Source organism: Schistosoma haematobium, chromosome ZW (assembly GCF_000699445.3).
Source record: "Schistosoma haematobium chromosome ZW, whole genome shotgun sequence".
Lineage (NCBI taxonomy): Eukaryota > Metazoa > Platyhelminthes > Trematoda > Strigeidida > Schistosomatidae > Schistosoma > Schistosoma haematobium.
Window position 1 is genome coordinate 67,962,600 of NC_067195.1, and position 23,566 is coordinate 67,986,165.

General features: G+C 29.6%; 1 protein-coding gene across 1 annotated transcript in view; it reads left to right on the forward strand.

Annotated features, from left to right (window-relative positions):
* The window catches only part of MS3_00004224 (uncharacterized protein), a 75,344-nt gene extending 52,011 nt beyond the window's left edge, over positions 1-23,333 (forward strand). The window contains exons 5-6 of the mRNA XM_051212116.1: positions 18,518-18,630; positions 21,084-23,333. Of these exons, the coding sequence (XP_051072253.1) occupies positions 18,518-18,630; positions 21,084-21,939 (969 nt within the window). The 3' untranslated portion in view covers positions 21,940-23,333. The remainder of the gene's footprint in view (positions 1-18,517; positions 18,631-21,083) is intronic.
* The last annotated feature ends 233 nt before the right edge of the window (positions 23,334-23,566 follow it).

The window sequence follows — 23,566 nt, forward strand, 5'->3', positions numbered from 1 at the left end:
TTGCTTATAATGCTTGTGACCTAAGGCAATAGCGAGGCAATACGCACGGGGTGAGCATATACGAATAAGAGACTGACCAATTGAGGTCCTAAATATTAATAAGAAGATTCAAACCAATAATACAAAATGAATTTAAAAGTTTAAATATTACCAGTTAATTAAGCGTTGATATCAGTTGGAGATAAAGAGATGGCTAGAATACAAACAGATAGATGAACAAGGAAATTATCTATCAATTTATAAATAAACATCCATAGCACACTTAATTAGCTTGCATCAAGTTACATAGTTAATGAAAACCAGAGTATATTGAACGGCTGTTTCCCTTATTTTCAGTTATAACTTCTAAACAGTTGGCTCTCAGGGTCATAAATAATGTTGAGCAAAGAAATTTCACATTTCATGTTGAATACGATAAGTTTAGATCACAGAATTTGCCTATACACCTTTAAATTTTCTTAATAAAATTCATCCACTTATTTGTCAAAAATGAGATCACTCAAATGAAAACCAATTTGATTCTTCACGACATAAGTATGTGGAATTAAACTTCTTTTGAATTCGTAATTGTACCATTATAATATTGAATAGTTCTATGCAACAATAAACTTACTTAATGAGGTTCTTAGTGTATCGATTAGTTTGGATGCTATTGAGTTACAGGTTAGCATATGAAACCTTTCTCACTTTCCTCTCTTTCTGAAATAGACACGTACTCATGAGTATATAAACCTGTAAATATCTTGTAAATATTAATTTCTTATTTCTTGGCTGATGTTATCTCTAACGTCTTAATTGTTCATTAAGTACCTCAGCCATTTTTTCGCTCATTATGTGAAAGAGTACTATATATGGGAGTGAATATTTCAGTGGAGATTTCATTTCAAACTGGTCTGCGTTACACTGACATATTTGTAAAAAATAGTTGAGTAAATTTTCAGATTCTCGACATGAAATGTTTTGTGAAAATTTCACTCAAATATACATTACTCACCCAATAAGTGAATGTAAATATGACTGAAAGTAATTGGCACAATAATTTCATTGGGGACATTAAAAGATGTTGTAGACAACCTCAGCCCTGTTTTTAATAAGCCTAAATTGAAAATTGTCTTTAAAATTGTCTTAACCAATGAGTTGTTTTAACAAAAATTTCCTAATATTGTAATGATAAGCTAAACAGTGAATATATTGAATATAAACTGCTAATATTAATTATACTCTGTCATCGATTGACTGAAAATTTCGAAAAGTCGAATTATTACATGAATAGTATCGTATTGATTGATGTCCAAACCCAAGGAAATTTCATTGAAATCATCAATCAACCCAAGTTAAACCACTATTGAAAATTTGGGAGCACTAAATGGCTCCTTCGTCTCGCTATGGGACTCCTCAGAGGTGTATATCCATGACCATGAACAAGGGAATCGAACCTAATATCTTTAGTCTCGCATGTGAACGCATTACCTTTCGACCACTAAGTAAGCATCTAACGGTGTTAATGTCAGTTCGACTATGTACTTAGGTGGTGTGTGAGACATACATATACTTAAGAAATATTTGACTAGAATGAAGCCAATGATCGTTTTGTCTACTATGTTTCCGAATAATTTACCAAATGATTCCAATTCATAATGAATATTTCATCTTGAAATTTAACCAAGTCATTCGTAATTTCATGTGATATTCATATTATCTTATCGACAGAATACTAATAAAGAAATATACGTATATGCATTGGCTAGTTGTCACATGTTAATTGATTATTTCAAGAGCGAGAAAATTTCTTGGCTGCGTTTTACTCACTTCATTTTCGGTCTTGTTTATTTCGTAGCATAGCATTTGTATTAGTATTATTATTAGTAGTAGTACTATTACTACTACTACTACTACTACTACTACTACTACTACTACTACTACTACTACTACTACTATTACTACTACACCTACTCCTGCTACTACTGTTACTACTCAACTAGAATGTTGTATGTCTCTCTCTATATGCATGTACAGGACTTTGTGCATGTGACTGAATGTATGTGTCGTATGACCATGTAAATATGTATGTTTGTATGTATGTACGTGTGGATATATTTGTTAATAGATGAGATGTTATTATACCCATGCATTATCATCGTCGTCACCATCACCATAATCTTATTCTTAATTTGCAACATGTACAAAATAATGACAACAAGTAAACTTTATTATCAATAAGAAGTAAATGAATAAGAGTTAAGAAAGCGAGAGAGAGTGGAGGGGCTAGAGAAAGATGACAAAGGACAGAGTAAGGAGTAGGAAATCTATACAGGAATATGAAACGAATAAGAAGAAAGATGAGATGGTATCTGTGTAAGGAGAGGAGAAGAGAAAAATACAAACACAGTTAAATTATCTGACTATATTTAAATTCATTTGAGTTACAACAAAATAAGTAATCATTATCGTAGCTGATAACAACAACAACATGGATTACTACTACTAATAGTAGTAGTATACGTATACGGATTAATAATACAAGTATGAGAAGTATTTTATTGTACGTGTGAGTCTATCCATTTATTGGGATACATTGTAACAAAATAAAAAACAAAAATGTTGAGAAACAAAGTTAAGATAAAATAGGCGATGGAGAAAAATCGATTTTATGCTTCTTTCTATCTAACGATCTGACTTTTAATTAGACAAAGTTTGTCTTTTTTTCTCCCTAAATAGGTGAATCATTAAGTATACTGAATAAATTTTTATATGAAATGAAGGATATGTAAATTTCTGATAACTAATTGTCCAGATTACTTGAATAATTTAACTCACTGATTCTTGTAATTCGAAACGTGGTATAATGGAACTCGTTAGTTCGATTATTTTATGTACGATCAGATTTTGTTTGAACCTCAATGAACATTTAATCATTAATCTGAAAGAGGTTGATTTGAAAATCTGGAGATTTCGATATTACTTTCAATAATATTAATCATTTCTTCGAAGTTATGACCAAACTATGATGTTGTTGTAAATCTTCATAGACTGAGGTTTTAAGAATATGTGTAACGCACAACAAGATACTATCTACCCTGATATACAATGCTGGCTCACATAAGAGGAGATTGAAAAAATCTAACAAAGGGCAATTTATGGCATTGTATCAGTCCATGAAGTCATTAATCCTTGGTTTGAATCTTAATAACAAATGTATACTTCGTGGTTGGGATCGACGGAATACTACTGATCAACGGTTACAGGCATAATACAAAGTCGGTTGCATCAGCACAATTGTATTCATTATTTGCCTCTAAATCTTCAGTGACGTATAATTTCTTCTATCTTTTTTCGTACATTTTAACTATACTTTCATATTTACATTTTCGTTATAGTTAAAATTATAATTCCTCTCACTCATTTAACATTTTATGAATTTCCTCTGTCGATGTGTTAATGTGGGGAATAATGACTTCAAGTGAGATGCATTTACCTACAGGTCCGACATTGACAACAATGATCATTGACTAACTGATAAGGAAAATAATTGATAAAATACTGAAATAACTAGGTTAGTCAAATTGATTGTATCTAATAAGATGAAATTGGAAATTCAGTCGAATAGGATTTTAGATGATACAAGTTTGTTTGTAACAAATGATTGAGGATAGATTATTAAACAATTAAAATTGTGGCAATTAAGTTACTTTTCATTTTTGTTTAGACTATGAATTAATTTTGGCCAGAATACTATTGAGAATATGAAAATATGCGACTTTCCAACAGTTCATACCCATGACTTTGTATCCAAGACTCAGCCTCATGATCAATCTTTATGGTGCTGTAGTTTTGATTGTCAACTTGATTTTTTCATCGAAGAATTACAACTCGTTTTCTTCATTATTAAATTAAGGTTTTAGATAATGCATAATTTACTAAAACTTGTGGTTACTATCTCTTATGGGATTAGAAATAATCGGTGAAAAACAATACAATTGACGCTCATCAGTAAATTGTACCTGTAATCTCAAAGAAACTAATACTTGTGAGATATAAACCAGTTCGATTCAAAGTTACAGTTACTGCTAGAAAAATCTATGTTTAAGTTGTTCGTTATCAAGATCATCATTTATGTAGCTCAGTAAAACACAATTTTGTACTCAAAAACTCAACTGTTTATGGCTTTAGAATTTCATAAATAAACTTTGATTTCATACTTGTTCTAATTAGTAAATCAGTATGAATTTATTTTAAAGCGTATATTTTATACAATAATTGATTCATCTAATGATTTCATACATCACAATAACTGTCTAAATGATATATCTGTAAATTCAAAACAAATTATGCTCCCTTTTTTAACGATTCCATATTATCATAAGATTTTAGAAATTTCAATAGTTGAAATCGTGAGTCAATTGAAGCTAGACCACCATGGAAAACCTGGAAGCACTGGATAGCCGTTCCGTCCTAGTATGGGACTCCTCAGCAGTGCGCATCCACGACCCCGCCCCCCGCGGCGATTCGAACTCAGGACCTACTAATCTCGCGCGCGAGCGCCTAACCATTAGACCACTAAACCGGCCGGCATCCAACGGTGTTAATGTCTAACTTCGACCATTATTACTTCCATATTATCATGGTATATTATGAGAACTATACACAGAATGCTTCATTTGCAGACCTCTCTCATTTGTCCTTCATTTTCTACATGATTCTTTCAACTCACAATTGCTTTCTATTGTATTCAACTCCATCTTCTTATCCTTCCGCTGCCAGGTTTTCCACTTGCGATTGGTGTTACATACTACTTATGCTTATCGACATAAGTAATATGTATATATATATAAACAATGAAATAGGTTGAATGTCCAGTAAACTTATGGTAAAGTAAATTAATATATGATTTGTATAACAATAGATGTTATTTAGTAGGAATTTATGATCTAATCACCATTAATGTATTTACCCATATAGTCTATGGAATCATAATAATAATAACGATAATACTGTTGTCTTTTTGTCTAGTTAATATACAGTAAAAATGTTCCACGACAATGTTTATCACATTCATGAATCTTTACATAATCCTCAACCAACACTCATTCCCATATATATATAATAAGTATTACTATTAGTTTCAAAAAATTTCAAGTATTATGTAATTCATGTGGTTCACTTCTAAATAATCCGTTTTCTTTTTTCTAAAAAAAGAAAAGGAATAAACATTTATACATGAATATTTCATAACAAAAGATGAAACTATAACAACATGGCATAAAAGATGTTAATATTTTACATACAAAAGCACATGTGTATTATGATGTATAAAACTATCCATATATATATATATATATATATATATATATATATATAGAGAGAGAGAGAGAGAGAGAGAGGAGAGATAGAAACACAAATACATATACATGTACACGCACATTGAACACGAATAAGACCATATTACTTAAAACCACAAAAACATTGTCAATAATAACAATAACAGTAAAAGTTTCATATTAACACATCATATTCATGTCTTTTTTTCCTTTTTTCAACTTACATTTTATACTGATCAGATTAATCATTTAATTTGTCTAGACAATAGAGCATATAACTAGCAACACTACTATTACTATTATTACTGTTGAATAGGTAAAATAACACTTTATTTATATTATAAATAATACATATCTATTACAAAAATTGAGAACATAATAATAGGTTACTAGTATTATTATCACTACTATTATTACTATGATTAGTTTGCTTATGAAAAAAAAATTACATAAAGTTTTACTCCAGATAAAATGATATTCTTTGTATAGAAAACAATGATATACTGTACGGGAACTCTTTCTGACTCGAATGAATAATTCAGGGAAACAATGAATAGTTCCCTTTTGCGTGTATGTGGGTTATTCTGTTTAGAATTAAAAAAAAACACATACACACAGAAAATAATCATTCATTTTCATATAAGAATGAATTATAAAACAAAGTAATCTATCCCATACAATATAAATATGTGGTTAGGAAAAAAACTTGAATAACTGAACATGGATTTAATTACTAATTCAGTGGTTATCTGTAAACAATTCATAATTTTAATGTAGATACTGATATGATTATTCAGAATAAGCATCAATCTATAGAGAGCACAATATGTTATGAAAAAAGGAACCAGTTTTCAACCAGGAAGTCATGGGTTCGAACTCAATTTAAGCCATTTCGCTATAGGTAGCAAGTTAGTATCACTTCACTTTATACAAATATTATCGAAAATTTTAGTCCATAAACCTCTTGTTATTATTCTATATACAATAATAAGCGAAACAGATTTCACCATGCATTTTATAGGAATCATAATGATTTTGAGTCTTTTTAAAATGATTCATAGTTGTTTTAATCAACAGTGTCATAATAAATATGAAATACAAAGGACTACTATGGATGTAATAATCAATTAATGCCAGTTTAAAATCAAATATATTTATCGTTGTTTTTTGTCTCCTTTTAACTCTTGAAGTTCAATACCATCTTGTAATCTTCTATTCCTGAAACCCATCCATTCTTTTGGAGCAATAGTCTTTAGTGTTATTATTTCGACCCTTTTGTTATTTATCTTTTCAATTTTACTTCATTATTAATGTATACAAGTAGTCGATTTTAGTATTTTCATTTCTGTCATAAAATGAATACTCTTTGATGAAACTGAGTGATATTCTTTGTTAAGTTATCAGTTGATTGAAAAGGAATTATATCTGTCTCAATACTGATTATGTAACCTAAGTCTTTTGAATTTTGACCCATATAAAAGTGTGAATTTGAATTTCAACAAGATCCTAGACTAATTCAGTACTTTCTAATTTTTAGTGAATCTATAAATACCTTGTAATATCATAACTTGACTTAAGTTATGGATATAAACTGTCAAATATAATCAATTCATGGGCACTCATCTTGCGACATGAAGGTCCTTGGTTCGATTCCTGGTTGATTCATAAACCTAAATTTTGATAAGGTTCCGTTCTAGAACAAAACAACTATCTGGTACTTTCTGGTTTTTAATAGTTGTCTGGATTTGATATAGTTCTGATATAAAACAACACAATTTTCCAGATTTGTGAGGATTACATTATGATGTAAAGCTATTTATATTATACAAACTAATGAATCGAATCAAATAACTGTACGAATTTAGTTTAGTTGATTATCAAATGAAATAATCCTACAAAATAAATATATATACTTGTATAAATTATGCACTCATCCGAAAATAAACACCCTTTAATATAATCTACATGAAATTTTTTGATGTAACGATCCACCTCAGACAATGGATGAAGGGTTGTGCAAGATCATGGATGGACTGGAGTTAGACACTAATACTATCTGATCCTAGCTCAGTAGTTTAGAGGTTGAGTGTTTGTGCGCGGGATCGATGGTCCTGGGTTCGATTCCTGCGTGCGGGATCGTGCACGCTCACTGCCGAGAGATTTAATACTAGGATGAAGAGATCGTCCAGTGCTTCCAGGTTTTCAATGGTGGTCTAGCTTAGATTGACTTGTGGTCTCAACTGTGGAAATAACTTAATACTCAAGATGCTCTATGCTTTACATTTGATCATACACAAAAAACGAATTAGAATTATGAAATTCGAATAAAGCACTAATTGACCATGATTATATTATGTTAAATCAATGAACCGTTAAGCATAAAGAATTAATGTCAAAATGATAATTTTGTTTAAAATGATTTAACCAAGAGCAATTATGTTTATCATTACATATGTACTTTGATTTTGGTCACACACATGAAATAATAGTAGTATCTTCTAGGTTTATTTAACTGCTTCAATGTACATGTACACAACAAAGCTATATACAATAATGTTGATAAATAAATAATGTTAAGTGTTAAGGACAGAAAAAATAGAATGATTGACCATGTAAACAATACAGTTAAACAATGATAACATTGATCTTCTAGTTACATATTAATTCACTATTACTTACTTATTTGTATAACATCACTAATTCGATGTTATTAATGTCATATTGAATATATATTAAACAACATTTGATTAAAACTATTAACAGTAAGCAGTAAATAAGATGATCTTGATTCTGTTGTCTTGGTATCATGAATAATGGCATGACAACTCTAATATATATATGTTTGTGTATTTCTATCTGTGTGTACACAAGTATATTATCTAAAATGTTTTATGGTATGTTATGATACATGAAATAGAAGAGTAACACAAATGGTAACAACAGTACAAAACAGAAGAAAAGAAAGTTGATAGACAAGGAAAAAAAATGAAATAAAAAAATGACTTTTTGTGTAGATAAATAGAATAAAAGGGAGATTTCCTGTCACTAGGATAATAATACGAAACATTCGTCTAAGGTCAAATTCAGTCTGGGTCAGTCAATCTTATTTCATGTGAGTGTGTGCTTGTGTGAATGCTTTCCCTAGCTCTTTTACTCGAATTTACTCATTGAGTTGTGCAGAGAAATATAAGTGATTACGTATTCTTTACGCTGAGAGAGAGAAGTTGAAAGGATAGTGAAAACTGAATGAGTCATGGATAGTGGATTATTTTCTGAATATGGGCAATTTCTTTTTATGACAAAACCTATTACTCATTATTATTATATAGACTGTTTGTTAACTGAAATATATCTCTCATCTATATCAACCAGCTTTTTTATAGAAATGATGTCGTATGTAATAATTATTATTTACAATATTATAATATTTTGTAAACAAAGGTTTTTTTTAAACGAATCAGATGTTTAACGATAAACAGTATCATATTGCTCTGAATCTATGTGCATAGGAATATTCGTCAACTAGTTTGTTTTTCTCTCATCAAGATAATCGATTTATTGATTGATAGAATTCAATCAACATTCGGCGTTATGATGCTACATATTGATACTTTGATGCTATTCAATCCTTGCGGATAATTGATTGAGTAGTGTCCTTGAACTGAATGACAGAATAATTTCTGTTATTTGTTAAGTTCGTAGTTATATACTCAACTTCGAACTTTAGCTTTGATGATACTACTAATCTTCCCAACTAGAATTGAATGAGATAAAGAGGTTCGAATCTACCATCTACTGATTGAAATCTGAATGTTTTAAACGGTTAGATAAATCATTCATTTAAATATTCAAATGGACTTTTTGCATATTGTTGACGTTGATCCTATAGAATAATCTGTGATTAGAGTCTGTGGGATAATAACAATTACCAATGGTTGTAGATATTTGATGATAATGTCTCAGAATTAGTCACAATGAAACAAATACATTCGCACTCTATTTTCCTCTAGTTCTTAAATTCAAGTATTCATTCATTCATTCATTCATATACATTTTTCATCGATTTTTCTCACTGTTGTTGATACTAATAGTGCGTTAACTCTTGTTATTCATTTTGTTAATTACATCCCGTCGTGTTAATACGGTATGGTCATTTAGGCCAACAGACGTATATAGTGAAGATCTACGTTGATTGTAGTCTTTTTTGTTAAGTGTACTATAGAGATAAAAAAAACAACCAGAAAATTGAAATTTAGGAAAACAGAGTCTTATTCTAATTGACTTCTTAGAATCTATAACCATTCTCCTCGACTTTGTTACTTTATGTATAGAAAATGTTCAAATTGTTCAAAACATTTTTGATAGTTCTCAGAAGTTGGACTTTCCGGTGAGACTATAATTTATGGACAACCTTTCAGCGACGCTAGAGTGTCCACCTAATAACTAGGACCAAATGTTGGTTATAAACCAGTACAGGGAATCAGAATTACGATTTACAGTTGATGGTTAAGATTAGGAATTCGATTTGGGGTTTTCATCACGAACTGACATCAACTAGTGCCAAAACTCTACTTAGCCAAATGTATGTGTGAATTTATCGCCAAAATCCAAGATCTTTTATCTTATACCTGATTGAGTTCATTCATAAATTACAGTTGAGCCAGTTTGTTAGTATGGTAATCGAATTATAAACAGGGAAGAAATCTATAGGAAATTCTTGCTAAATGCAGTGATAAAATATTTGTGATATATCATTCTTACAATCTCGATAGCCTACACTGAAAAGATAAACTTTCTATTTGTCTTCACAATCAGTATTCAGGATTTTATATGATTCTCAATAGTTTTTCTTTAGTTTCTCTAAAAAATATAATATTGTCTCATTGTTCGAGTATTTATTCGATGGATTATTTATAAGTAATTTACTAAAAATGTTCATTTATCCTATTGTCATTTTTACATTTGTTTCCCTTCCTCATTCCTTTTTTTTTTCTAAAGTATCCTTTATATGTATCAATGTAGTGAGTTATTTACTATAAATACTTATATATGTGTAAGAAACATATAGAGAGGGAGAGAGAGAGAGATGACATGTGATATGTATCACTCTTCAAATGTTTCTCTGATTAGAACATATAATTTATTGCACTTACTTAATCTAATATTAGTATACACAGATGTACATACGCATTGTAAATATATGAATAAATATGTACAAAAAAAGGATACAATTTGTGATCAGTTTTTTGAATGTTTTTCGTCGATTTCATTCACTTTATTATTGAACATTGAAGGGGGTGTTTGCATATAAATAAGTATTATGCACTAATATGTTTACATTTCTAATCATTTTCTGTTACATGCAGTTCACCCTTGTTATTATTATTTCACTTAAATTCATGCAAATGAGCAGATAAACTTAGATACATAAACATGGACACATAGAAATCATCAGGATTGTACAACTAAGTAGGTATATCAATGGCTAATAAGTAATATTCCTGTTAAAATGGATTCATTTTCTCTACTGTATTTTTCTATAAAGAAAACTACCACCTTTCTAAATTATTCTACAGTGATTTTTTTAAATATTTATAAAATTACGTTTCCTGTATTTTCTCTTCTCTTTAGATAATGTACTGAGAAGGGAGTAGATTTTCTCACTTCAGATTAATTAACTACATCATTGTTTGAAATATTATATTTTATTCAACATGATTTTTTCAGAGATCATTAATGTGATGATATTTTGTTTCCAGTCTTTCCATCTATTTATCTCTTTCAAGCTTTCCCCTTCATTTAATCTCTTTGTGTTAAATGAACATTATTATTACTTAAATTCCATAATGTACAATTCACTTATAGTAAAAAATGACTATGTATAACTTTTCTGGTTTTAGTGAATATAGCATGATTATGTTAAAATGTTATATTCAAATTAGGTAGATGTATTATTCATTAATCCATTCGTTTATCCCTTAGTCCCTTTTCTCCAATTTCCTTTTCTCATGATTATCCTTTCTCATCTCTAAATATCGTTTGTATAAATAGCGACGAGGAGCAATAAAATACTTAAAGGTCCATAAACATAATCGTATTTGTTTGTGAACTGGAACATTGGATGAGTGTCCAGACTGAAACAGGTGATGTTAATGGGGGGGGGCACCACCCGAGCCTTAAATCTAGAAGTTCAATCAATATGACACTGAGTAAACATCAGTAGTTATAGTCCCGTGGTAGCTGGGACTTTAGATAGGATCACACGCCATTGGTCCCTTTACGATCTTTAAGCCTATTTACATCAATGGTTTGGAATAACGGCTCTTCGATTTCTCTAGGCGGACTCTTCGTATCTGTTAAGCTAGTTTAGGTCAAGACATTCGCTTTTTAACCTTCCACTATTATAATCAACACCTAGGACACGAGAAGGTAGTGAGTGAGACAATCCTAGAAGTGTTTATAGATGCAGAGCCATATAAGTGAGCTTAAAAAGAGAGTGAACTTTCTCTACTCTAGGGAGTACCAGGGCATACCCAAAAACGGTAAAAAGTTGAAAAAGTAAGTAACTGACTAACTATAAGATAAGCAGATAAATAAAGTAATCTATTGTATCACCAAATAAAAACAAAGAAAATCCAATGACGAAAATGTTCTTTTAAACAAAATTATTTTGATGATTGAAATCATGAGTCAATTGAACCTAGACCACCATGGAAAACGTGGAAGCACTGGACGGCCGTTTCGTCCTAATATAGGACTCCTCAGCAGTGCGCATCCACGACCCCCCACGAGATTTGAAAAATAAAAGAGATCTCATCTATATCAAATTGAAAATATTGCGCCTATTCAAATTTGTTTAATTTTTCTCTACAGGTTAATGAATTAATTATTTTTATTTTATTATTATTTATTTTATTATTTTGCATGAAAAACGCCCATTTATGAATAAAGTAAACAGAGTTAGTTATGTGAAGAATTTTGTATAATTTGAATATAATTTTTTTCATTATGAATGGATATTCGACTCAAATTTTATTATTTTACAATATTATGATATGATAATCATTACAAATTAGTCTGATTGTAATACGTCGAATTGACTGATTTATAAATGACCTACAAAATGTTAACCAAATAATTATTTAATTTTAATAGTTGAGTTCATGAATCAATACTATAATATTCACAAAAACCCCTTTCTGATAATAATCATCGGCTCAACAGTGACTGACTTCAAGAGATACTCCTGGAGTTCTAGTGAGAAGCCGTTACCAGTGGAGTTCAACTAGGTCTGTTGTGAGATATCAACTCACTGAAGACAATGGTGTACGGTGGCGCTATTTCATGGATTGGTTGAAGTTAGACGTTAACATCGTTGGATGCCGGCCGGTTCAGTGGTCTTATTGTTAAGAGCTCGCTCGCGAGACTGATAAGTTCTGGGTTCGAATCTGACGAGGCGGGATCGTGGATGCTCACTGCTGAGGAGTCCCATACTAGAGCGGAACGGCTGTCTAGTGCTTCCAGGTTCTCCATGGTGGTCTAGCTTCAACTGACTCATGATTTCAACCATTGAAATTTCTAAAAATTCCCACAAAAACGCCTGATAAAATTATTTTACTTAATCTGCATGTTCATCTTTACAGTTATTTGGTAAATATATGTGTAGAAAGATAGAAGCGATTACACAACAAAGTTATGTGACCCGTAAGTTATTTTCATCTCTAACCTCACAATCGTTACGCAACTCTTTGTTTTAATATTTGAAATCTCGGTTTACTTTATGATGTAATCTCTCCCTATTCTTCTGTAGAATTTAAATATGAAGTAAACAGTTTCATTGAAAAGAATTTCGGTGAATTTTATTTTTATCAAAAAAAAGTAGACTGAAAGAAAAAAGCGAAAGTTGAAAAGGTGATGGAAGAAAAAGGACTTTACATTTCAGGTCGCCTGTACAAGAAAAGAAGAGTTAGAACATTTGATTTTTTTAGCGGTAGTTAGTTGAACTGAGTTAGAACTACTTCTGTTTGATTGATTATGATCGCTTAGTACCATTACTCCTAACATTAGAAAGTTGAATCAAAACCAAATATACATGAGTATACTTGACCATTGATGTGGAATAGATAAATAAAATAAATTAAAGAATCTAAACTGTATTTGAATTGGTCCTGTGCTCGAATCCCTCGTACGGGATTTTGGATGTGCACTTCTAAGAAGTCCCGCACTGGGATAAACTAAACATTCAGTGCTCCCAGATTTCTAATAATTGTCTAACATTGGTCGGTTCATGATCTCAAATATACATTAGAAAGAAATTTCTCAATAATCATTTGAGTTTTTTGAAGCTTCTTCTTTCAAATGATTGATTATTGTATCAAATGGATTATGTGTTATCATAACTTACTAAATCATTAGTTTTCAATTCATAGTTCATGGTTAGAAAATTTATCAAAATATTTCACTTATGATTACTTTGAGCGAATATTCAAGGAATTCGTATTTTTTTGCTCGTAAGCACCTCCTAGTAGTGTGAATGATCAAGGATTTAGTTAAAATGATAAATAGTTCCATCCTAGGTTATTTAGTGCAAATAGTTCATATAACCAACATGGATCAGTTGCTTGACGGTCCTCTTTGGAAAAATTAATTTGAATTTTTAACTGGGGAACCTGATGTGAACTAATCGAAGAAAATTCTTCGTTTATATATCTGGGTTTTTAATAGAATAGAAAATTTCCAATCACTAGGAAAGGAATAATTTACTAAATAGCAACTCTACTCAGTAGCTGAGATCATTAAAAAAAACGTTTGGTTTAAGTCAAGAACTTATGTCGGCTAGTCGATTTTTGAAAAATGTATGGTGAGCTGAGGTGTTTGTAATAATATCTCTATAGAACCATTTAATTGCTAAGTAATTTTCAACAGTTTTTGGTGGAGTTTTGTTCTCTGAGTTGGATGGTTTGGTCGTGTCTCTGAGCTGAATGGTTTGGTCGTGAAATTATTTCATTCTTATTAACGATTGAAAGCGTTGTATATTAAACAAAGAATTATTTAACTTCATTACTTATATGTTTACTATCAGAATATACAGCTTATCTTTACTAAATAATAATAGTAATAATAATAATACAAGATAATAGATAATATGAGTTTAATTTATATATATATATATATATATATATATATATATATATATTCGAGGACAGTTGTTCCACTATAAACCGATGTCAATTGAAGAAATCTTGCAAATTAGAAAGTGTCAAGATAAGTAGTGTTTTGTTCTAGTTCAACAGTGATCGTTCTTATTTAATATGCATATTTATTTGCGAACTTTTCATTAAGAAAAGTAGAACTTTTATTATTTTTGCTATTATTATTAATATCACTATTAAAACACCGACACAAATTCATGGAACAAATGCATGTTTTTATTCAATTCTATTTATTCGTAAATGATTCAACGTCAATTTTAAACATTGACATTTCGATTTTCTATTATTCAGTGAATAAGTTCACTTGCTTTATGTTATTTGGCTCTTTTCCATATTTTTTGGGAGGGGGGTGATAGAGTGATGAATGAGTTGAGAAAGAAACCTGTTTCTATGCTATCTTATCTTCGTTTTGTATTTCGTGTCCACCACTTCTTCATTTTCAACTGCATCTTTCTCGTCTATATTTTTCCCTTCTTAATTATTGTCATTATTTGAAAGGTTGATGAATATATCACAGTGGTCCATACAGATCAACCATTCATGCAAAAATGATTCAAACAGATAGAAATGACAGAAAGAATTAGAATAAGTTAGACATAGAGCTGAACAGGGAGGGAGAGAGTGACAGAGATTATGCATGTGTTTATAATCGTTTTACTCTCCATAGACCTACTATTGCATTACATCTATTCATTCATTTGTCCAAGTATATTCACTAAAAGAAATACCCTTTCGCATTTAAAGCACAAATAATCAAATGTAAAAAACAAAACACAACAACCAAACAAAATGCATAGAGTAAAACCAGTCATAATATTGATATTAAAAGTGCCATAAAAATGAGTACTTGTTGACATGGAAAATTAAATTATACTATAATATATTTTCTTGTGTCAATGAATAAGTATACTTTCCTTTTATATTTCTAATATCATTACCACCCCCTCTTTCTTATGATCATTGTTTGTACCGTGTTCTTTTGTGTTACTGTTTTATTTTGGCGTCTAACCAAGAGTAGAGAGTAGCATAGGTTAATATATATCATTTGAATATATGCATATAATTAATTATAGTATGTAGTCATTCCTTTTATTTCAACTATTCAGTATATATTTAAAATTTGATAGTTGATTTGTCTCGAATGCAGTTCAGTGGTTAGTTAGTCAGTTACTTGATGAAAAAAGTAATTTCGATTAAACTTATTATTGTTATTATTATTATATTTAATATTCATTTATGGATAATTGTCAATGATAACTGACTAGTAATGCGTGCGTTTCTAAGCATGCAACTCTATTTATGTAAGTAGAGTGTAGGCATTTATGTATGTGTATATATATATATATATATATATACAATTCGATAAAGTTTGATTAATTAAACAATAGGCTGAAAATGAGTATCTATCATACTAATGATGGTGGTGATGGTGATGATGATGAATGAAAGGGGACGGAATACAATTGTCCAGTGATTCCTTTTTAAATCTAGTTGTATACTGTTGAAATCGTTTTTTTTTGTGTGCTTTTCTTTTCTAAGCTGGTTTTTATATACATCAACTTGCATATGTACAGCTAAATAGTCCCAATTAAATTTTCGTTGTTATATATTTTCATTATTTTGTCGTTTATGTACATTTTTCGTTAGTTTTTTCTGTTTATATACTAAAGTCAATTTGAATTTTAAATATTGTGGTATCTGTTATTGTTTGTGGTAAAGAACTGTTTCCCATTCAATGTAATTGAACTCTACCGGTCATGGCTTATCAATAAAACTCCTGAAATTACTTTTTGAAGTTAATCATCAGTGAGTAAATGATTGCATTTGTTATAAGGGTCAGTAAAAAAAGGCGATTTTTTTCACTTTATCATTGTTTATAGTACAGAATGAAATATAGTCTCTCAATATCATCATTTAACTGAAGTATATATATATATATATATATATATATATATATATATATATATCAGCATAGAATTCTAAATTTTGTTTTAACAGTTAAATTCATGAGCCTATCTAATCTAGACCACCATTGAAAACCTAGAATCACTAGATAGCCGTTTCGTTCTAGTATGGGGCTCTTCAACAGTGCACATCCACGATCCGGCACGTGGGACTCGGGCCTAAAACCTCCGACATCACGCGCATACGCTTAACCTCTAAACCACTGAGCCGTCATTCGAAAGTATCTAATTTCAACAGATTCATGACTTTGCGCAACACTTCATCCATTGTCTGAGGTGAATAACTGTCTCCATCTAACACGGATTGAGGATTTGTGGAGATTGTAGTAATTTTAATAGTTGAAATCACAAGTTCATCTAAGCTGATGATTTCAGGTTTTCAATGGTGGCTTAGCTTAGATCGATTCATGAATTCAACTATGAAGATTACTACAATCTCCACAAATCTCCATTCTGTTAAATTTTCTTTGCTGTTAGTCTTTTTTGCAAATCTAAAACAAAGTCAGATTAAGAACAGAATAATCATTAATGACTAGAAATTAGTTCACATCAAATAAATCATTGTTTTTATTGACAATTTTACAATATTATATTTTCCTTTATGAAAGTAGTATGGAATAAGCTTCATAGAATTAATAAATGTTATTCAATTCAAAAAAATCTAAATAATTTATTTTTTATTATTTCATTTTGATGGAAATATCTTATTATAAGAAAATGGATAGAGTTATTACTGTTATTATTGGGTAGTTTAGTTCTACTCCACTTTAACCTACCTCTTTATGTACAAGTGAAAAAAACACAATTAAAAAGCATAGAAATAATAGTTCAATGTTTATAGACCTCTGATTTCATTTTATTTTTTAAAAATTAGAATAGTCTAATATGCATTAAGGGATTGTAATGTTACGTGTGTAAATTAATTATTCTACTTGAAAATATAACTTTCGTTTTCTTAGTTTATTACCAGAAAAAAAAGAAATAAACATTTTTACAAGGCAACTTCAAATTATTCATCTTTACACTGGTTATTTGTGTGAACATCAACTCTATGATTCAGGTACACCTAGTTGACGAGTCTCGAAATGGGACGAAACTCGCGTCTTGAATTTCACTGCTAGTCACGATTCATCTCTGTTTATAATTTTGAATTATATGTATTTTCCCTCCAATATGTTGATCACACAACTGGTATTCTCTGAACGTAGTTTGAATTGATTTTTAAAATGAGTTCGAAAGTAACCATTGAATATTTAAGTTTATTTAGAAATTCATTTACTTTTTATTAACTATTTTAACTTTAATTGTACAATGTAGATTACTACTCGATAAGAGGGCACTATTGGTCTACATTTTATGTCGTCTGCTTAAATATATGCATATATGTCTACTTTTAAATTTCATTGGAATTAGGAATAAACACTGTATTATAATTAATTATTAATTCTCTCGTTTACTTGTCATTAAAAGGAGGTTACAAAAATAGATACTCTATTTAACAACATGTTTGGTTATACTGAGGAGTTGAATTTCACAGTTAATTTACATGTTTAACTTTTTAGTCACCAGTTTCGTAGTTAAATTTCCAAGAAGTATATGTCCAATGATAATTGCTATCGTTTTCGCAATACTTATAGCATTTCACATCAGCAGATATCTCTGCCCAATAAATTGTCGTCATTTGAGTTTACTACTTATAAATTAGTCAGTAGCTAAATATTTTAAATGTAATTTTGGTGGTCAAATTACATGAGTGGAAGAATTCTTACTTTTGTAAACACTTTTTTTCCATTCTACTTTCACTTGATAGAGTGAATGCTCATTTTTAGTGTATGCAACCTGACTAAATAAAATAATTATCTTTGAAAATATTTGGTACCATTTAAATACATGGATACGATATAATGTAATAATGATAATAAAATCATTGAATGAAGTATTTTTTTTGTTTCTTTTAAGCAATTAACTGTTATTTGTATAAGTTTTAACTAAGAGTTGTTTTTTTCTTATTTTATTTATAAAGAATTCGGAAAAATCACAAATATGGGAAAATAGTAATATGAAATTGGAAGAAGGAAATTGTTCATTGTTAAATAAGACAGCACTTCCGTCAATAGTAACAACGAAACAAGAAAGGTATGATTAATTTGCTAGTGTTTCTTTTTCAATTTGTATGATTAACTTACATATTTTATTGTGTAAATACTTCGTTTGTATTCTATTAATGAATTATAATTCTTTGATTAGACCTATTAGTGAGAGGTTGATGCTGTTAACTCATCTACTAATTATTTAATTTAATTTAATAAGGAAATATTTATGAAAATGTTTGTGTATATGTTCCTGTTTAACTGAGTTCCTGAGTTTCCAGTTTTCTCTATTATTTCTAAATAGAATCTGTATTATAACAGATTATATGTCTAAATCTTAATTGAATTATTTGATGAAGAAATAGAATAATAATGATCTTTATACGAAAAAAAACAGCAATCATAACAGTTATTCAATTCTTTCAGATATTCAGTGATAGTCTAACTAATTAACCAACTAACATATCATATAGACTTTAAAAATTTAACAGGTCCCTGAAAAATCTCTTCACTAATAAACATATCCATTTGAGGTTCAGTATAAAATCTTAATTTTTACTTTAAAATGTTGAAAATTACTCTTCATCAAATGAATATCGTGAACTACTTTAATCTTCAAATTATAGACATGCGTACATATTACATAATACTTAATGTAGAACCCAGTTACAAAAGTTTAAACAAAAATTCTCTTTATTAGAGAGTTGATAAGTTTCTACGATAGTTTTCACATTGTTAGATTTAATTTATATGAATCGTTAAATTAAAGATTAATTTCAGATGGGTTTTGTGAATATTATAGTAATTTCAGTGGTTAAGATCATGAGTCAATTGAAGCTAGACCACCATGGAAAACCTGGAAGCACTGGACAGCCGTTTCGTCGTATTGTGGGACTCCTCAGAAGTGCGCATCCACGACCTTGCCCCCTGCGAGATTCGACCTCAGGACCTACTGGTTTCGCGCGCGAGCTCTTAGCCACTAGATTACTGAGCCGGCATCCAACGGTGTTAATGTCTAACTTCAAGTAATCCACGAAATTGAGCGACACATCCATCATTGTCTTCAGTGAGTTACTATCTCACAATAGACCTGGTTGAACTCCACTGGTCACTAGTTCTCACTAGAACTCCAGGATATACCTCTTGGGGTCAGTCACTAGTGAGCATATGTTGATTAATATCAGATGGGTTTTGTGGATATTATAGTAATTTCAATAGTTAAGATCATGAGTCAGTTGAAGCTAGACCACCATGGAAAACCTAGAAGCACTGGATTAATTTTTTTCCTTGAATCAAAAATTCAGTTTATACTACTTTTTTTCAATTTGAAAATAGTATTGATTATTAATATTATTAAAAGCATAATAATTTGACGAGACTATAATTTATGAACGAACTAATCATATTTAAGATAACAGATCCTGAATTTTGTTACGTAATTCATTCATTCATTTGGTTAAATATCATTTTATTATTATAGCTAATGTCAGTTCGTGATGAAAATATTAAATCTAATCTTTAACCCTAACATTCAATTGTAAATCCTAATCCTTATTCTTTACACTTAATCTATAATCCTAATTTAACTCTTATAAAGTAGGTGAATATTCCAAAGTCATTTTAATGTTACTCAAATGTCATTCATAAATTATAGTCTTATCACATTCATTGTGGTATTTAAAAACAAATATAGTTTTCTGTTAATTAAAATGATTTGTTTGAATAAAAGACAATATCAGTGCATTTGAATGAAAATATGTGATAATAACAAGATTTATAATAATAATAATAATAATTGTTTCACAATTGATTGATCATTGGGTGGTGATCAATGTCATGTGTGTCTAGTCCTTATTAGTGCAGATCGAATGCTATCGACCATGTTGCAATGTGGCCACCAGTCTAGGTGACTCGATATTGCGGGCACTATATATTGAGATTATATCAATCAATCAATCAAACAATTGTGATTACATCTCAGTCCTACAGGAGGTCGGTCACAGCTCGGATAGCTCAGTGATAACGTCTCTGACTGTGAAGCTGGGTGACACGAGATAGGATCCTCCAGGGAGCACCAGTTCCCTCAAGATTACAGGTACACCTTGCTGACGGGTACCAAGTAGCACGAAACCCGGGCCCAGGGTTTCCTGTCGACTACCTCCAACCACCATATAATCATTGTTTAATTACTGAATTGAATGATTACTTCTACAATTTAATTAAGATTCAATGATTAATTTGAGATAGTAAATTAATGCGAAACAACTCATTCAAATTCTATTTTAAGTCTATTGTTGTTGTTGTTTAAAATGATACTTTGATCATTATTTGTTTGTTTTCTTAAATATAAATTTCTCATTGAAATGACTTTGATTCAATTTAATGATTTATTATTTCATTGATAATTATAGATAACAAATAACATGTAACCTATTAAATCAATAATACATGAATCTTGATTTTTTAATTACTATTTTCTTGTTTACTTCTTTTATCTAGTAACGCTTCTAATCCTTTTAAACAACAACAACAACAACAAATTATTCATGTCGGTCCATCATTGGATATTCAAAATCAAACCGCAACACTTTGGTCAAATTTTGATTGGACAATATTAACTAATTATGAAATTAAATTATTATTAGAAAAATTACATTCACTTGGTAAAATATATGGTTGTATTGATTGTCAAACATATTATTTAGATGAGAAAATGGCAACTTATCATTTAAGTAATATGCATGGAAATTTAAATGATCAGTCGTCATCTTCATCATCAGGATCATCAACAGCAGGAGCAGCAGCAACATCAGTATCACCGTCAGTAGATAATAGTAGTAAAAAATTTGAATGTTTTCTATGTGGTGTAAATTTAAATAATTCTTTATTATTTTTAGAACATTTTACTCATTGTTTATCAATGAAAAAACATAATGGGATAGATTTAATGATAAAGCAAACTACTACTGACCCATTAACTATTCTTTCAGATAATAAAGCCACTGATAATAATAACGCTAGTAATAATAATATGTGTAATGAGTTGGATAAGAATGAAGATGAAAACATCAGTGAACAATCAATAAATGAAACAATACAAATGACAAATATTAAATCACAAGAATTACATACTGTTTCATCCATTATAGACAATTGTAATAATAATATTAATAATGATAGTAATCCTGTATTGAGCAATATCAATGATCAATCAGAAATCAAATTGAATGGTTATTGTATAGAGGAGAAAAATGAAGTTCATGAAAAAGATGATGATGAGGATGATGATTTGCATACATCATCATCACCATGTAATATAACATTCTCTAATTCTGTAGATCAATTAACCGGGTAATCTATTGATAATTTATGAATGAATATTATATTTTCATTTTTCTTTCATTTCAACAAAATCAAAATAAACTAACAACATTATTCAGTCTATATAAATATAAACATATATATTATCTAACCTGATATTTCACTAACTATCAATATGCATTTTACATCATGTTAATCATTTGTTACTAAGAGAAAAAATCAATAATGTTTGATCAGGAAAACAGTATAAAATTTTCTCTTCTTCTCTTACTACTATATCTCTTCTAATTCAATGTTTGTTTATCTGTAATGCCCAAATTCTATTTTAATCGTTTATTTGTTTGTAGTCATTTTATTTGGTTTTTTGTTTTGTAAGTTTGTTTGTTTATTTATTTGTTTGTTAGTTTTTTTTTCTATTTTACACACACACACACATTAAAACATGAATTGATACATTGAATCCTAATGCATTTAAACTAACTCAGGTATTAATGTAACTATAAATAAATATGTATTTATATCAGTTCAAGTTATGAAAGGAAACAAATGATTAATTCAACCCCCCCCCAAAAAAAATTTCTGTTTACATTTTGTACAGTTTATTAATTCGAAACTATTTTTGTGTAATCGGTTTTTTTCCCGCATTTTTTTTTCTAGAAGACTAAAACAAGACAAACTATTAACAATGATCAATGTTTATTGGTAAACACTATTGTTATTATTATTACTACTATTACTATTATTATTGTTATTAATGATAACGATGATAATTGTATGTTTTCAATGTCCGTTTCTTTGTTTCTTACCTTTGCCTATTTTTCCAAAATATACATTAAAAGGAACTCAAATTTATTTATTCGTCCACAGTGATTTTTTATTCAATTGTCTGTTGAATTTTTGTCTATTTGTTTATATTTTTTTCATGGATGTAAATTTTCTTTCTGTTTTTTTCCTTCTCTGTAAAAAAATGAATCGACGGTAATCATAATGACATTAATGATGATGAGTGCCTGAGAAAGTTACAAAATGTAGACTTACACACAATTTGTATGTATGACTATGATGGTATTTCTTTAATTAGAATGATCATTTTTATCATCTCTGCTGCTTTAGACCAAAGTTGATCCTAAAAAAGCATAAAAAGAACAAGATTCTTTCGTTGTATCGATTTGTCTTTCGTGTTAGTGACTAACTGTTAACTAAGACAGTACTGTTTCAGAGAATATTACTAGTATTAAAAAAAGTTAAGAAGAAGACCGGGGAGGCAGGTAAACAGTAAATGGGAACATAATAGAGGAACAGCTAGTTATAATAATGATAATAGTAGCTAAAGTTAAAGATATAACTGTTTTTTTCTTGTAAGTAAATGCATGTTATGCCACAGTGTACAATGTTGAATGATGAACTTCTTGTCCTTCTTTACTACTGTTTTTTTGTTTGTTTTTCTTACTGTTCCTGTTACCAGCATTTTGAATTTTTTTCAAACATATATTACTTGGTATGTTTCAAAAAATTAATCAAAAAAAAATATTATGTAAAGTTTTTGGTCCTCTTTTATTTATCACCTTTTATATTATCCAAGAACACACACTTATATAGTCTCTTAAGAGGATTCGGATATGACAGAATTTGATAATACCAGTAACCGAGTCTCTTCGAAC